Here is a 17,169-nt window from a genome sequence, read left to right as displayed (position 1 = left end):
CAGTTGGTTTTGCTCAAAATGTAAATGACCACTTTAATCATATCTTAGATCTTGTTCTGACTTATGGTATGGAAATTGAAGACAGTATTCCCTGAAAACTCCCTTCTGTCTGATCATTTCTTAATAACATTTACATTTACTCTGATGGACTACCCAGCAGTGGGGAATAAGTTTCATTATACTAGAAGTCTTTCAGAAAGCGCTGTAACTAGGTTTAAGGATATGATTCCTTCTTTATGTTCTCTAATGCCATATACCAACACAGGGCAGAGTAGCTACCTAAACTCTGTAAGTGAGATAGAGTATCTCGTCAATAGTTTTATATCCTCATTGAAGACAACTTTGGATGCTGTAGCTCCTCTGAAAAAGAGAGCTTTAAATCAGAAGTGCCTGACTCCGTGGTATAACTCACAAACTCGCAGCTTAAAGCAGATAACCCGTAAGTTGGAGAGGAAATGGCGTCTCACTAATTTAGAAGATCTTCACTTAGCCTGGAAAAAGAGTCTGTTGCTCTATAAAAAAGCCCTCCGTAAAGCTCGGACATCTTACTACTCATCACTAATTGAAGAAAATAAGAACAACCCCAGGTTTCTTTTCAGCACTGTAGCCAGGCTGACAAAGAGTCAGAGCTCTACTGAGCCGAGTATTCCTTTAACTTTAACTAGTAATGACTTCATGACTTTCTTTGCTATTAAAATTTTAACTAGTAAAAAGTCCCTTCAGCTGCTCCCTTGTTTGCACTTGGGGTCGCCACAGCAAATCCAAGGTGGATCTGCATGTTGAATTGGCACAAGTTTTACGCCGGATGCTCTTCCTGACGCAACTCCACATGGAGAAATGTGGCAGGGGTGGGATTTGAACCCGGAACCTTCTGAACTGAAACCAAGCGCATTAACCACTTGGCCACCACCCCTGCTTAATAAAATTTTAACTATTAGAGAAAAAATTACTCATAACCATCCCAAAGATGCTCTTTGGCTGCTTTCAGTGATGCCGGTATTTGGTTAGACTCTTTCTCTGATTGTTCTGTCTGAGTTATTTTCATTAGTTACTTCATCCAAACCATCAACATGTCTATTAGACCCCATTCCTACCAGGCTGCTCAAGGAAGCCCTACCATTATTTAATGCTTCGATCTTAAATATGATCAATCTATCTTTATTAGTTGGCTATGTACCACAGGCTTTTAAGGTGGCAGTAATTAAACCATTACTTAAAAAGCCATCACTTGACCCAGCTATCTTAGCTAATTATAGGCCAATCTCCAACCTTCCTTTTCTCTCAAAAATTCTTGAAAGGGTAGTTGTAAAACAGCTAACTGATCATCTGCAGAGGAATGGTCTATTTGAAGAGTTTCAGTCAGGTTTTAGAATTCATCATAGTACAGAAACAGCATTAGTGAAGGTTACAAATGATCTTCTTATGGCCTCAGACAGTGGACTCATCTCTGTGCTTGTTCTGTTAGACCTCAGTGCTGCTTTTGATACTGTTGACCATAAAATTTTATTACAGAGATTAGAGCATGCCATAGGTATTAAAGGCACTGCGCTGCGGTGGTTTGAATCATATTTATCTAATAGATTACAATTTGTTCATGTAAATGGGGAATCTTCTTCACAGACTAAGGTTAATTATGGAGTTCCACAAGGTTCTGTGCTAGGACCAATTTTATTCACTTTATACATGCTTCCCTTAGGCAGTATTATTAGACGGCATTGCTTAAATTTTCATTGTTACGCAGATGATACCCAGCTTTATCTATCCATGAAGCCAGAGGACACACACTAATTAGCTAAACTGCAGGATTGTCTTACAGACATAAAGACATGGATGACCTCTAATTTCCTGCTTTTAAACTCAGATAAAACTGAAGTTATTGTACTTGGCCCCACAAATCTTAGAAACATGGTGTCTAACCAGATCCTTACTCTGGATGGCATTACCCTGACCTCTAGTAATACTGTGAGAAATCTTGGAGTCATTTTTGATCAGGATATGTCATTCAAAGCGCATATTAAACAAATATGTAGGACTGCTTTTTTGCATTTACGCAATATCTCTAAAATTAGAAAGGTCTTGTCTCAAGAGTGATGCTGAAAAACTAATTCATGCATTTATTTCCTCTAGGCTGGACTATTGTAATTCATTATTATCAGGTTGTCCTAAAAGTTCCCTGAAAAGCCTTCAGTTAATTCAAAATGCTGCAGCTAGAGTACTAACGGGGACTAGAAGGAGAGAGCATATCTCACCCATATTGGCCTCTCTTCATTGGCTTCCTGTTAATTCTAGAATAGAATTTAAAATTCTTCTTCTTACTTATAAGGTTTTGAATAATCAGGTCCCATCTTATCTTAGGGACCTCATAGTACCATATCACCCCAATAGAGTGCTTCGCTCTCAGACTGCAGGCTTACTTGTAGTTCCTAGGGTTTGTAAGAGTAGAATGGGAGGCAGAGCCTTCAGCTTTCAGGCTCCTCTCCTGTGGAACCAGCTCCCAATTCGGATCAGGGAGACAGACACCCTCTCTACTTTTAAGATTAGGCTTAAACCTTTCCTTTTTGCTAAAGCTTATAGTTAGGGCTGGATCAGGTGACCCTGAACCATCCCTTAGTTATGCTGCTATAGACTTAGACTGCTGGGGGGTTCCCATGATGCATTGAGTGTTTCTTTCTCTTTTTGCTCTGTATGCACCACTCTGCATTTAATCATTAGTGATTGATCTCTGCTCCCCTCCACAGCATGTCTTTTTCCTGGTTCTCTCCCTCAGCCCCAACCAGTCCCAGCAGAAGACTGCCCCTCCCTGAGCCTGGTTCTGCTGGAGGTTTCTTCCTGTTAAAAGGGAGTTTTTCCTTCCCACTGTCGCCAAGTGCTTGCTCACAGGGGGTCGTTTTGACCGTTGGGGTTTTTACGTAATTATTGCCTTACAATATAAAGCGCCTTGGGGCAACTGTTTGTTGTGATTTGGCGCTATATAAATAAAATTGATGATGATGATGATGATGATGACATGTGACGTAAGGGCCAGTCATGACATGACAAACACTGCAAAAAGCTGAAACTACTGATGCAGGACAGCTACTTCAGAAAATTGTAAAGAGAAGTACAAAATGTGTGCATGAATGGATTTTTAAAAACTGTTTTACAAATGTTGCAGCTTTGTCTATAAGCTTGCATGGCTTCTATTCTCAAACTTGACTACTTAAAGCATCTAAGTTGCCCAGGGCATGGGCACTAACACACCTCCATACCATCACAGATGCTGGCTTTTGAACTTAGCGCTGGTAACAATCTGGATGGTCTTTTTCTTCTTTTGTCCAGAGGACATGACATCCGTGTTGCAGGCATCCATTTCAAATTGAGCAAATATTTGCACAAAACCAATAAAGTCTATCAGTTTGGATATTAGCTATCTTGTCTTTGTGGTGTATTCAATTGAATATAGGTTGAAGTGGATTTGCAAATCATTCTATTCTGTTTTTATTTACATTTTACACAACGTCCCAACTTCACTGGAATTGGGGTTATAAATATGATCCAACTCAACTGCGATTCCTGTTTCCAAGTAATGCAGTGTAATAGAATTATTAAAACAGCTGTATCACGGTGAACTTATCATAAGCTGACACATTATCATAATGATGACTCTTGGAAAACACTTCACTGTAATTCTTTGAAACCACTGCTGAGTCTCACAGCACATGTAATCAGTTCAACACACTGAACGTCTGCTTTTATCTTTTGGAATATCTTTTTGCTTTAATGTCATTACATCTGTGTTGAATAAAATAGTGCAAAGTTATGAAAAATTACAATTAATTCAGTAATTCTTTCATTTTCTGCTGCTTTTTTGGGTCCGGGTCATGGTGGCAGATCAAGTAGCTCACCCCACACTTCCCTATCCTTGGCAAAGTCCTCCAAGGCTTCATGGGGGATCCAGGGAGTTATTATTAATGAAAATGAGAAGTAACGGTAAATAAGTTGATTCATCACCAAAGACTGATGCTGTTCCACATCATAATTTTTCAATTAATTTGTTTATCAGAGGCATATATCACTCGGTATGCAGTTATGCTGAAAAACAGTTTTTCCAGTTTTTGACAACACCACCTGCTTTGTGAAATATTAAAATGTCTACTTGTTTGCCAATTTGTACGTTTTCCTGTCATTAACAACCATTAGAGCTGTTAATTATAATAAATTTGATTTGATTTGGTGTCAAGAACTGCACACGTTCTCGCTCTGATTTTTTTAAAGTCTCTTTGCACTCCGTTCTGTCTGTTTTTGTGACTAATGTGGTTTGTGGCAATGACCCAGCAAGTTATACCGTGACGTCATCAAAGAGTGGAAGAACATTCCAGATCGACCGAGAAGGTGACGGTAATGTCTGTGGTGTCGGGCGCAAAAAGAAACCGTACAAATGCTGCCTTCAGCCTCTACCGCTCTAGCATATAAATGTATAATGTAAATTAATATATTAATTCGTGATTCGTGCGTTTGTCCCGTGATTGCCACTTTTCCCACATTGTCTTGTCAGTGAAGGCATCATATCACAATGGCCTGTTTGCTTTGTTTTGCTCACGAGCGCTGCGTGTGGAAGCCGCGTGCAGCGCGCGGGCTGTGAGTGCCGTGTGCACAGAGCTAAAAACCACAGAAAAAAAAAAAAAAAACTATCATTAAAATAATAATCACTACAATGTCTGTTTTTACAGAACTACACTTAGCTTCACTCATCTTTTTTCCCCTACACGAACTACTATAAACAGATAGAGGTACACTTAAAAAAGAAAGAAAGAAAGAAAAAAGCAAATAATTATAGCATTGTTAAATAAATGCTGTATTCCTTTCTGTCTTCCTTGTATATAATGACGGTTTTTCTCCAAGTAAAGACGTTTGTTAATAGGGGGAGCTCTTATATGTAACTTTTAAAAAAGTAAAGAAAATCCCGTGGGATTCTTTGTTCCAGCTGCGCGTGGAGAACAGGCCGTGTGCACACTGAAAACACCTACCGACACCTACAAGTGAACGCAGCGGCGTGTCACGCGCGTTTTGCACACGGCCCCGGTGTTCCGTGACGCTATAAAAGCACAGCTCGCGCTACCGTATCGTTACATCTTCACGGACACCGCAGCTGTAAACGCACCCGGAAGAACGAGACAAACCGCCGCGACCATGGATCCATGCGAATGCACTAAGAGTAAGTGTGGTTGTTACTGTGTGGTTTTTGTGAAGTTGTTTCTTCTCATGTAACTGCTTTTTCTTTGTTATTATGTAGCGGGGAAATGCAGCTGTGGAGGCTCGTGCACCTGCAAAAATTGTTCTTGCACTACCTGCAAGAAGAGTGAGTTTTGTCCTTTGTCAAATCCTGAAATTCTTCAACTATAAAACAACTTCATCAATGAATGTCAAGTGAGGTGTCATAACACTTACCTAATGTCCACGCCAAATCTTGGAACAGGTGTGCATGAGTTATACAGATCAAACAACTGAGGATGAATGAATTCACTGTCAAATAATGGAAGTGTTTTGTGGCAAGACAGATTGGAAAAAGAAGCAAGCAGGCCTGTTTTTTTTGTTTTGTTTTTTTTTCAGGCGCGAGTTCATCAACTTTAACAAAGTGCCTGCAGACTGCTACTTAATGTTCATGGCAGAATTCTCAGATTTAATTTCTCATTTTGCAGGTTGTTGCTCCTGCTGCCCAGCCGACTGCAGCAAATGTTCCTCAGGCTGTGTGTGCAAAGGGAAGACGTGTGACAAAAGCTGCTGTCAGTGAGGCGTCCACTGCGCTGTACCTGCCTCCCCACCATTGAAGCCCTTGTGTACTAATGTGAAGTTCTAAGTTGCTGTTGTCTGCAGTAACCCATGTATTTGGTATTCAATGTTGGAATAAAAATTTTAAACTGTCATTGTCTTGTGTGAAGTAAAACTAACATGTTGCACACAGCATGGAGATGACATGGCGGCTTATTTTAGTGACTTAATCGAAACCTGCAGCCTTGAACACTAGTCAAATGCATGACTGCCTTCCAACTGGAGGTTGTTGAGAACAAATCTACCTAACTGGACAGAATTTTTTTTTTTTTAACTCTCCAATGGTGTGGAACATCTTGCATGCACTAAAGGTCCAACATGACAAACTTGATCTCTTCCTGAAGCGATTGAAAGTACAAATGTTAGCCAGCTAATTAAGGAAAATTATGGCTGTAAAAGTAATTGCAAACTTTGCACGAGTGGATTTTTACTAGTTGCATGAAGTGTGTTTTACAAATGTGCTTGAAGGGAAGCTGAGATTAGCTGGCATCTTCAAAATTTTCACTCCTTGAAGCATCATATAAAGGCTGAAAAGTGGAAGAAAATTCATAATATGCTATTGCATCTCAGTATAGCAAATATTACTATAATCCAGTAATTGTAAATATGAGCTGTTCAAAAATGCTAGCGGTGGGTGGATCAATCCTAATATCGATACCAACGGTGGTATTGATATTGAACTGTCCTCATGTAAAAAGATTGATACGCAAGCTTTTTTTTTTTTTCTCTCCCGCACATACTGACTGCTGCGCATGCAGAGTCATCAAACTCTAAGAGCAGCGCTGCGCTGTGTCACACAACACGGAGCAGCGCACCCTTGTATTGTGGTTTGTCAGCCCTCTACCTCAGATTTTGTTTTGAGTTGTGTTGAGAGTCTTTTTTAAACAAAAATGTTGATTGTGATAAAGTATTTTATTGTCATGTACAATGGTGAAATTCTATCCTAGGTCTTTTGGATCCTTTGGATCTATGAAGCTTAAATATGAAAAAGTATCGGTATCTGTATTGATATCGGTGATACTGGGCCTGTATTTGCTTGGTATCGGATCAATACCGAAATTCCCGGTATCGGCCACCTCTAAAAAAAAAAAATGCTACTAATCTCCCATAGCTTGCTCTTTTGCTACGTCAAGATGTGCCAACGCAAACATGTTTCATAATTTAATTTTGTGTAAAATACCCCAGTGATGCCACTAAATAACTACACATTACAAAAAATAGATTTTAAAGACTGATCAGGAACTTAAAAGCTTATGTGTTTTTCCTGTATTCTATTACAGTATCCTTATGGTATTATGTTTGACTAGGATTTTTATTTTTTGTAAATTTTTCTACTTGATGTGAAATGCTTAATTTTTGAAGTCCCGTAAGTGTCTTTAAGTTCGCTGAGTTCTAAAAGGTTGAAATGGTGTCAAATGTAATGAGGTAGTAGCGGACGGACCCTCATCGGACACAAGGGGGCAGTGGTGCACGTTGAACTTGTTTGCAATCCATTATTAAGTCCGAGCCGAAGAAGTCGTCATTGGAACAGTCCAGTTGGTGGCGGTAATGCTCCATATAAGCTGGTTGCCAACTGCCATTAAACACGAAGAAGAAGCCACAACACACAACAGGCTCATCGACGTTACGCAGTTTTACTACTTTGAGTGCTAGTAGGTGACTTAATTATGCCGAAAGTCGTGTCTCGAAGCGTGGTGTGTTCCGACACCAGAGACAGAGAGGAATATGACGACGGGGAGAAGCCGCTTCACGTTTATTACTGCCTGTGCGGTCAAATGGTTCTGGTTCTGGACTGCCAGTTAGAAAAGTTACCCATGAGGCCTCGGGACAAAGCCAGGGTCATCGACGCGGCCAAACACGCGCACAAGTTTTGCAACGTGGAGGTGGACGAAAACACTTACATCAAAAGACCGGAAGGCATCGAGCGGCAGTACCGCAAAAAGTGCGGCAAGTGCGGCCTGCTGCTTTTCTACCAGCACCAGGAGAAGAACAACCCGGCAACCTTCATCGTGGACGGAGCAGTGGTCAAGTTCGGACAGGGGTTCGGAAACACCACCGTCTACACTCAGAAACAACCCGAAGCTCCCAAGAAGGTCCGCGTCATGATGACGAAACGCACCAAAGACATGGGCAAGTTCAGCTCCGTCACCGTGTCCACCATCGACGAGGAGGAGGAGGAAATCGAGGCTAGGGAGGTGGCGGACTCCTACGCCCAGAACGCCAAAGTGATCGAAAAGCAGCTGGAGAGGAAAGGCATGAGCAAGAGGAGGCTGCAGGAGCTGGCTGAGCTGGAGGCCAAGAGAGCAAAGATGAAGGGGACCCTCATCGATAACCAGTTCAAGTAGAGACCCATACACCTCCTGGGACTGCAGGAGGCCAGAAGAGACAAAATGAAGGGGACCCTCATCGATAACCAGTTCAAATAGACCCAAACACCTTCTGCTGGGACTCCTCTGCTGTGCAAGAGGCCAGGAGGAACAAAATGAAGGGGACTGTCATCAATAACTATTCAGTTCAATTTCTATTGAATTGAAGTAGACCCAAACTCCTCCTGCTGGGACTCTTATGCCATGGATTTTTGTACAGCTCTTACAAAACAGTGTATATATGCACATAGCTGCTGGGGGGATGCTTGTGTGATATTTTGTACTTGTTTTAAAAGTGTTATTTTGCACAACAATTAAAGCCCAGCTAAAATGATTATACTCTTCTCTGTGAATTAAGATTCATGAATGCTATTTTGTATTTTTTGTTTGTTTGCATCACCCATTGCAATTTGGCCTTTGCTAAGTTAAGGTGGACAAACTCGAGTTTTGCTTTCCTGAAACCGCTGTTTTTGGAAGGTGACTACATGGTTTCAGACTGAGGCTATACATACTTCTACAAGTTACATGACATTACAGGAACTGCTGGGTGTCCAGGCTTAATTTTGGTGGCAAATCTCTTGCATAATACAGTTTTGTATGGTCTCTAATGGAATGCTTTATTAGAAACTGATGTTACCATGGTAATGGCTAAAAAAAAAATCTATTTACTTGATACTCCAATTTCAGTAACCATCGAGGGTGGAGAGCAGATTGTGGGATTAAATCAAATTCATCAATTAAATATTTCTTGAAAATGACCAGAAATACTTCTATCACCTTTGACCCTATTCAAGCACCCCTCAAAGTATCTTAGTAACCACTGAGTAGACGCTGTACTCAAAGTGGCATTCACATAGCAGAAGGTGTGCCCCCCTTCTTGGGAAATATGACTCATGATAATAATATAAACATTTCATTGACTGTTTAACATGCTGTGTCTGATCATTAGGCAGCAAATTGGCTGAAGTTAGGTTTATCCAGTGCTGTATACACAACTGAAATAATGTCTGAAATGAGAAGTGTTTTGAGAGTATTTGCTTAGCTGACCTGTGACCTTAAAATTTGGTTAACGTCAGACATATGCAAACTTACGCAAGGGTATCATGTGAGCCATCTGTATACCAAATTTGGTGAACCTGCTGTTATTTATTGTCATGTTCACCAAGAATATTCAAAGTTGACCACTGTGACATTGAAAAGTAGGCCATGATGAGTCATGCAAGGGTATCACATGAGTTGGTGACCTATATACCAGATTTGGAGATCTTGCTGTCATTTGTTAAGTAATTGTGTTCACAAGAATTAAGCTGACCTCTAACCTTAAAAAGTATGCAAACTCATCCAAGGTCCTCATAAGAGGCACCTATACACCAAGATTAGTGGGCTTAATGTCATCTGTTCTGCTGTTATCGCATTCACAAGATGCGTGAAGTATGTTCAGGGAAAACAATTGTTAAATGCCCTACCCCCAGAGGAGGGCATGGTTACTTAGCGATCTGTAGTTGTGTATTTCATCCAATTAAGAGCAGATTTTAAATTTATTTGGGGGAGGGGACAAACTTTCTCTTTCATCCAGTTTCCAGAAATGACTGAAAATTCCTGCTTCACGTACGATCCTCCCTCACTGTATTTCAGGATAGGTAAAATAATTGTTCCATTGAATACTTAACTTTTATTTATAGGTCCAGATATGTAGAAAATACTACAATTGTTCAGTTTATGGTAATGACAACAAATTGTGCAGTCATTGTTGGATATGTAATTTAAAAAATTAAAATCATGCGAAGCCCCCTCCCACTTTAAAATAATCTCTGTAACTGTGGTTGGAATTGATTTAGTATATGTCAAACAGTACCTGGGAAAATTGGTGCTTTTACCATAAAACAATTGGTGCGCATACTTTACCTGTCTCAGTTTAAATATGTTGTGATTTAAAAGCAGGCTAACGTCTTATATTAGAATTAATTTGACATTAGCAATAATCTGTTTGGATACGCAGAGGTCTCAAACTGGTTCCAGAAAGGGCCGAGAGGGTGCAGGCTTTCTGTGCAACCTCTCACTCCAGCAGGTGATTTCACTGATTAACATCACTTTGAGCAGGTGAAATCAGTTAATCAGTGAAATCACCTGCTGGAGTGGGTGGTTGCACAGAAAGCCTGCACCCTCTCGGCCCTTTCTGGAACCGGTTTGAGGCCTCTGGATGGGGGGGAAACCTGTTTTATTATTATTTTGAATGACTTCACATCATTTATAGGCTTTCTAGGTCTTTGTGGCAAACAAACCAGACTGAACAATTAATTCCAAGTGAAAAGCTATAAAGCCCAATTTTCTTTATTAGTATTTTCTTTGGCTTAAGAAATAACAAGCAATGCACGTTTGTACACATAAAGATGCTGCACTGATTGTGCCCAGTCCTGAACTGTCCAGTAGTTACCAGTGTTAAGCAGGTCACAGCACAGCAAGTGATAACTTCACATGTTAACAGTGTTTTGTGTAATTTGCAGCCCAGACAAAAAGTTTTGGTTCCATCCCCATTCACATGTTCTACTCATTTAATTTTGGTTTTGCTTTACCGTTTTGTATTCTGTCCCATATTTGGACATCGATCTCAAGTACAGGGAACATGGACTAAAATAACATGACAGCAACTGAAGATTCTGTGAATCGACTGGAAATAATTTAAAGTAATTGAAAATTTTGTCAGTCATTTGCTCGACAAGCTATTACAAAACAATTAAAATGCGGTTTCAAGAACCAACTTGTGGTTGAAATATTAGTTGCTGCACTGTGTTGGATTCCGAACATATAGTAGGTGGCGCTATGGGCCGTAAAGTTGGTTGTAATCCGTCTAATTAATGAAGAAGAGGACACGCAAAATCGTCCAATCAGCGCCAGCAGTTCCAGGCGGGCCAAATAACATACATGGACGCGTGGACTTACAAAGTATCACTGGACAAGCGATACGAAGTATAAATATAATCTTTTACTGACAAGTCAGGTAGGATTCCCTTCATAAACATCAGATGTGCTCTTTTTTGAGTAACTGTCCAGTAACGATTAGCTTTGAGCCAAGTGTAGCCTGTTAGCGAAGCTAACGCATTCATTTGGACATTCTGCTAAGGCTAACAAGGCTAAGTGCCTAATATTGTGGCCCCCATCAAGATGATATGCGACTATAACTTCTTAACACTTGAAATCACATTTGAAACGTAAAATCTCACGTTTTACTAGTAAAGTGACGAGCTGGGCAAATTTCCAACAATGTACTAATGCTGAGATCGAAAACTGGGCAACTGTATGGAAGCAGCATAATGCTCCATCTTTGCTAGTGGTCAACCATTTACTATTACTAAATCATGGAGACAGTATGCAGTGATTTTGTTACAGTAGTTGGAAAATAGGTTTATATGGATATGTCGTGATAAAGCACTAGTTTAGCTATGATTAGCCTAGCCACTGTAGCCAGTCTGTCGAATCGATTGCGGAGATATCGAACCAGTCAGCCAAATATCCACATTTTCTCTATTTTTGCAACGTGGTTCCGAGTCTCGCCCTTATTTTTTTCATACTGCATTGAGAGTATGTTAATGTTATGTACGTGAATTATTTTTAAATCGGCTAATTCTTGCAATAAAGTGCTATCAGTCACTGGCAGATGGTTTCTTGCAGATAAAAGCTCTTCCTCACTATTTCCAGATCCTGTTCTGTTCTAGAGCTGATAATGATTTTGGTGGTATGAAAAAGCAGAAACTGAAAAATAAAGGAGGGTGGCAAATAGCATTTGGCAAATTATAAAATTAGTTTATTTATGAGCTTTTAACATTTATTTTTTCATATTCAGATGAAATACTACCACACCAAGGACCTGTAAATGGGTTAAAGTAAAATACAGAAATATTAAAGCTAATAAACCAATAATGTAATGTATGGCCATCTTGTCAGAAGAAGCCAACTTCTTCCTTACTTTTTGGCACCTGTGTATTTGTATCTACAGTGTGCTTCTTGCTGGCACAAGATAAGATGTAATAATACAGTAACCATCTATATACATAAAGGGATCTGTCTGTGTTTCTGGGATGAACTCCTAAACTATAATATGAAGCCCTAAAAACTATATATTCTGAATCCTCATGACATGGGGAACAAACGGGTACCATTTTTTTTTTAAAAAGTTGCACTGAAAATTACCCCCAAAATAGCCGGCTGTGGGTATTTACCCTCTTTTAAGAGTTTGATAATCCTCTCCTTTGTTTCAATTGACATCTCTTGTGTTGGAGCCATGATTCATGTCAGTCCACTTGGTGCAACAGCTCTCCAAGGTGTGATCACTCCTTTTTAGATGTAGACTAACAAGCAGATCTGATTTGATGCAGGTGTTAGTTTTGGGGATGAAAATTTACAGGGTGATTCCATAATTTATTCCTCAGAATTGAGTGATTCCATATTTTTTTCCCTCTGCTTGGTCTAAAAAAGTAACTGTTACTGACTGCCACAATTTGTTTTCCTGATTTCTTATAGTGTTTCTTAAAGCCAGAAAGTTGCCATTTGAAATGACTTTAGTTTTGTGTCATGTCTGTGATCTGCTTTTTTTCTACAAAATTAAACAACTGAATGAACATCCTCCGAGGCCGGTGATTCCATAATTTTTTCCAGGGGTTGTATGTGTTGGCCTTCACTGTTTATTTAATCCCTTCCTTCAGCTACTTTATGTTCTCAACTGTTAAGCACCTGACTGTCCTGTACAACCCAGGTTGCCTTCCTGTCTGAATACATTCATTTTATGTTTGTAAAATTGTAATGTAAAAACAGTGAAATGCACCACTACCTCAATTTTGAATAATTAATATTTACATTTACTGTTACCTACCTTTTGTATGTGATTTTGCTATAAATTTGATTGCAAAACAAAGTCTGCATGAAGAACTTCCAAGTATTTCCACTTAGTTTGGGGAGTCCACCTCTTATAGTTCTGCTGGACAAACTTTAGCCCATTAACTATTATATAGCCCATCAACTATATAGCCAATTTATAAGACATCAGCATTACAAAAACAAATGCTGGGCAATTGTTTTGATTAAAATGATTGGCATTTGGCTTATGTGTAAAACAGGTTAACCCAGGCAGCGCTGGGTACCCCAGCTAGTATTACTAAATTGATAAAAGTATTCTGCTCTAATATGCTAAAGGCTTGTGACAGGTGTTTCCTATTTTATTGCACCAATTGCAACAGGTCTGTCTCTCAAGAATAGTGTAGCCATTTTCGTTCGGCCTCTAGTCCTGTTTACATTGAATAAACCTGCTCCTAGATGGGCTTGCCTTTACTTATTTCTGTAGCTGGCAATCAGTGTATGGCTACAGAAAGCAATGCTTTCCCATAACCTTATATATATATATATATATATATTATAATGGTCACGGGTGCTCTCCATAACCGTGACCGTGAGCAGTTCCTTATTCTTATATATGTTGCCGTGATATGCAATAAGTTCTGATAAGTTCTCCAAATGATGCTGTCCCTCCTTGACTATTTAAAGAAGTTTTCCACACTGTGGGATCATCTGTTATTGCAGTTATTAATAGCAGTCTGTTCTCAGGTGTGGCCCCTGAAAATTTTAAACAGGCAGTAATGCGACCTCTGATTAAAAAGCCTGGACTAGATCCTGCAGTTCTTGTCAATTTCAGGCCTGTCTCTAATCTGCCTTTTCGTTCTAAAATCCTTGAGAAGATGATTTACAGTCAATTAATGGCCTTTTTGGAAGGACACAGCATTATTGAGGCTTTCCAATCCAGTTTTAAAGCCCTGCACAGCACAGAGTCAGCTCTTTTAACAGTTTTTCATTATATTTTTATAGCTACAGACTCTGGTGGCTGTGTTATTCTTGTGCTTTTAGATTTAATTACTGCATTTGACATAGTGGACCATGAAATCCTGACTTATCACTTGGAGCAGTGAGTGGGCAGCAGGGGCATATCGCTGGAGTGGTTCAGGTTGTGCTTGGCAAACCAAACTTTCTGTGTCAGCCTTGGCGACTCTATGTCCTCTGCTCCTCTCTCATGTGGGGTCCCACAAGGCTTTGTTTTAGGCCCTCTCTGTTTCTCTGTTTATATCCTCCCGCTCGGTTCTATAATTAGGAAGCATGGCTTTCCGCTGTTATTCAGATGACTGTCAGATGTATGTCCTTCTAAAAAATAATGATGCACATTCTGTCATTTCATTAGTCAGTTGTCTTGATGACATAAAAGCCTGCATGGCTTTGAATGTTTTTTATTTAATGACAAGAAAACTGATGTGATGGTTTTTGGTGGCATCACTGGGACCCCCCCGCCCGCTAGATCTGGGTTCCCTGGCCAAGTATATGAAGCGAACCATAATAAATCTAGGAGTTAAAGTGGATGCAGATGTGAAATTTGACAGTCATGTCAGGGTGATTGTCAAATCAAGCTTTTTCCATTTGAGGCAGCTGGCCAAAATAAAGCCAATTCTTTCGAGACAGTAATCCATGCCGTTGTTACTACTCGGCTGAATTCCCTGTATGGGGGGGTTATGTGCATCCTCCATTGCCCGTCTTCAGATGGAATAGAGCACTGCTACATGTCTTTTAATTGGTACACGTGAATACTGTGTACCAGTTGAATTGAAATTTGATTTTTTTTTTTTTTTATTTGTTTTTAAATTCCTTAATGCACTTTCCCCACCCTACCTCTCTGAGTTCCTACACCCTTATAAACCCACCCACTCTCTCAGGTCAGTTGAGCAGCTGTTCCTGAGTGTGCTGAAAACTAAGCGGAAGCTCAGAGAGGAATGCGGCTCGAAAATTATGGAACGACCTGCCTCAAGATTAGACAGGCCTCATTTCTGTCTGTTTTTAAATCTCTTTTGAAAACCCATCTCTTCTCTTTGACCTTTGACACTTAGTGAGATGTTGACTTCATTCATTTAATTGATTTTATTTTGTTGTTTTTATCATATGGTAGTTATTTTATGCCTTTTAATTATTTTTGTTGTATTTTGTTTTCAATTTTATGTGACTTATGTCTTTTATGATGATTTTTCTTTTTTGTACAGCACTTTGGTACACTATGGTTGTTTTAAAGTGCTTAATAAATAAGGTTGGTTGGTTGGATGCCATCCAGCACTTGTTTTGAAGAACTATGGAATCTGAGATCATGCCACATCATCAGCTATTTAATCTGGCCAACACTGGAATTCATGCACAGAGAATAGACCCCTGGTCTGTTTTTCAGATCAAAATAGCCTTTATTCACCAAGTATCTTCAAAGAATACAAGGAATTTGACTTCCGTTTGAACTGTACTCTCTGTACAAGCATGTATAAATTAACACTAAATAATTCACAATAAAAATGTGCAAAGGAGAAACAGACAAACGGATTCAAGGTATACATGAGGAATATGAATTAGTGAGCTTTTTGGTAGGTTAAATTGTTCATCAGTGTGATGGCTTGTGGAAAGAAACTGGTCCTGTTCCTCTGTTTCATTGATATATCAGAGGTTCCCACATGTGGTGAATTCACTGCTTGTGATGCTGTACCACTAACACATTTATACTTAAATACTGGAGTGTTTTTGATCTGTGACGCATAAATAAAATTTCTGTGCACTATTTTAGCTGTTTGGTGTCATCAGCTACACTGCTGTTTCATTATGTGAGTTCAGCAGGGCTGTGTTCTTTCTTCTTCAGTAGTGTACAAACATTCTGACTAATATTTTGATTATCACTGGGATATCCAAGCAACAGTAGCCTTAGTGGATACAAGACCCTGTAATTGTTAACAAGGCTTCACAGTCAACTTGACTGGGTGGTCTGTCTGTATTTAATGTTGTGGTCATTGAACATACATATTAAAACATGCCAACATGGCCCATATATGAGGCTCAATGGTCCTCACCTGCATCCATCACAACTCAACATTTTAGAGATGAATATGGAGTAGTTTTTTTCAGGTTACTTAAAAAAACTGTAGCAAAGATAACACATTTATTTGGACATTTTGCTAAGGCTAACAAGGTTAGCCTTAGCAAATGGAGTCACTGAGTGACTCTATTATTCCTGCACTTCTCATGCTTATCTCAGTGACATTTTGAGGATTTTTTTCAGGCTTTTGTAGTCTTGTTTTAGTGGTGGTGACACTGCTGTCAGAATGGGTTTAAAGATGGTCAAATTTAATATCATCATAGTCAGTGTTTGAGTTCATATCTGTTGCTTGAAGTTGAATTATAGCGCAAAAACTACTGAGAATGCATCATTGTCCATCTAAAGACTGCACTGTATGGTCTCTCATTTAAATGCAGTTTTCCCTTTGAATAGAGGAATGGATGCAGAAGGTTTTGGGGAGTTGCTGCAGCAAGCAGAGCAGCTGGCTGCAGAGACTGAATCAGTGTCAGAACTGCCACATGTCGAAAGGAACCTCCAGGAGATCCAGCAGGCGGGTGAGAGGTTACGATCCCGCACGTTGACACGCACTTCCCAAGATGCTGCCGACGTTAAAGCGTAAGTGTTCTGTAGGGCTTCAGCTAATTATTACTTTTATTATTATTATTACTACTACTTACATAGCCCTGAAAAACATATTTAAAATGTTTATTTTGTTTGCTCAACAATCTAAAACTCAAACATACTCTGTATGTAATATAATATAGAAACACTGCCAGTGCTTTAAACAGTTTATTCAAATTTGCACATGGCATCCCATCATGAGCTGATTAGGAGGCTCTGGGGGTCAGAGTTGGATGACCAGTGTATAGGCCTGGGTTCAGTTCCAGGTGTTTGCTTTTAAGCTACCTTTCTGTGTCCTTGGACAAGACATTGCAGCTGGAGAAGTAACTTGGGATACACTGCGAAAAATGTAGACACATCTATTTCACACTATGGTGTCTCGGAATAAGCATTGGCAGTAGCACGGTAGCTTAGTGCTTAACACTGTTGCCGCACAGTGAGAAGGTCATGGGTTTGATTCCCGCCTATGGCCTTTCT

General features: G+C 39.7%; 3 protein-coding genes across 5 annotated transcripts in view; all 3 read left to right on the top strand.

Moving 5' to 3' along the window:
- Positions 1 to 5,052: 5,052 nt before the first annotated feature.
- On the top strand, positions 5,053 to 5,827 carry mt2 (metallothionein 2). Of its 2 annotated transcripts, none has more exons than XM_034176945.1 (3): positions 5,053 to 5,194; positions 5,273 to 5,338; positions 5,679 to 5,827. In XM_034176945.1, the coding sequence occupies exons 1-3, from the start codon at positions 5,170 to 5,172 to the stop codon at positions 5,768 to 5,770; spliced, it is 183 nt and encodes a 60-aa protein (XP_034032836.1). In that variant the 5' UTR covers positions 5,053 to 5,169; the 3' UTR covers positions 5,771 to 5,827. The 2 variants fall into 2 exon arrangements, 1 of the variants encoding a protein (XP_034032836.1); XR_004562294.1 differs by having other exon boundaries at positions 5,178 to 5,194; positions 5,273 to 5,342; positions 5,679 to 5,803.
- Positions 5,828 to 7,381: 1,554 nt separating this feature from the next.
- c8hxorf56 (chromosome 8 CXorf56 homolog) lies at positions 7,382 to 8,509 on the top strand. The gene has a single exon (XM_034176941.1). It carries the CDS (start codon positions 7,476 to 7,478, stop codon positions 8,151 to 8,153), a length of 678 nt encoding a protein of 225 aa, XP_034032832.1. The 5' UTR covers positions 7,382 to 7,475; the 3' UTR covers positions 8,154 to 8,509.
- Positions 8,510 to 11,038: 2,529 nt separating this feature from the next.
- The window catches only part of nup93 (nucleoporin 93), a 76,837-nt gene continuing 70,706 nt past the window's right edge, over positions 11,039 to 17,169 (top strand). Inside the window, exons 1-2 of one of the 2 annotated variants that reach the window (XM_034176937.1) lie at positions 11,039 to 11,172; positions 16,504 to 16,686. In XM_034176937.1, the coding sequence (XP_034032828.1) occupies positions 16,508 to 16,686 (179 nt within the window). In that variant the 5' untranslated portion in view covers positions 11,039 to 11,172; positions 16,504 to 16,507. Of the gene's footprint in view, positions 11,173 to 16,503; positions 16,687 to 17,169 lie in introns of those variants that run through there. The other variant, XM_034176936.1, reaches the window with a different exon arrangement.

Source organism: Thalassophryne amazonica, chromosome 8, assembly GCF_902500255.1.
Source record: "Thalassophryne amazonica chromosome 8, fThaAma1.1, whole genome shotgun sequence".
Classification (NCBI taxonomy): Eukaryota; Metazoa; Chordata; class Actinopteri; order Batrachoidiformes; family Batrachoididae; genus Thalassophryne; species Thalassophryne amazonica.
Note: the sequence above shows the minus strand (reverse complement) of the source record. Positions and strands in the feature narration are given on the sequence as shown.

Excerpts from the sequence above, each read along its gene's own strand:
- c8hxorf56 (XM_034176941.1), top strand. The coding sequence starts at position 7,476 with ATGCCGAAAGTCGTGTCTCGAAGCGTGGTGTGTTCCGACACCAGAGAC.
- mt2 (XM_034176945.1), top strand. The coding sequence starts at position 5,170 with ATGGATCCATGCGAATGCACTAAGA. Across the intron at positions 5,195-5,272 it reads TCCATGCGAATGCACTAAGA|CGGGGAAATGCAGCTGTGGA; the intron begins GTAAGTGTGGTT and ends GTTATTATGTAG. Across the intron at positions 5,339-5,678 it reads TTGCACTACCTGCAAGAAGA|GTTGTTGCTCCTGCTGCCCA; the intron begins GTGAGTTTTGTC and ends CTCATTTTGCAG.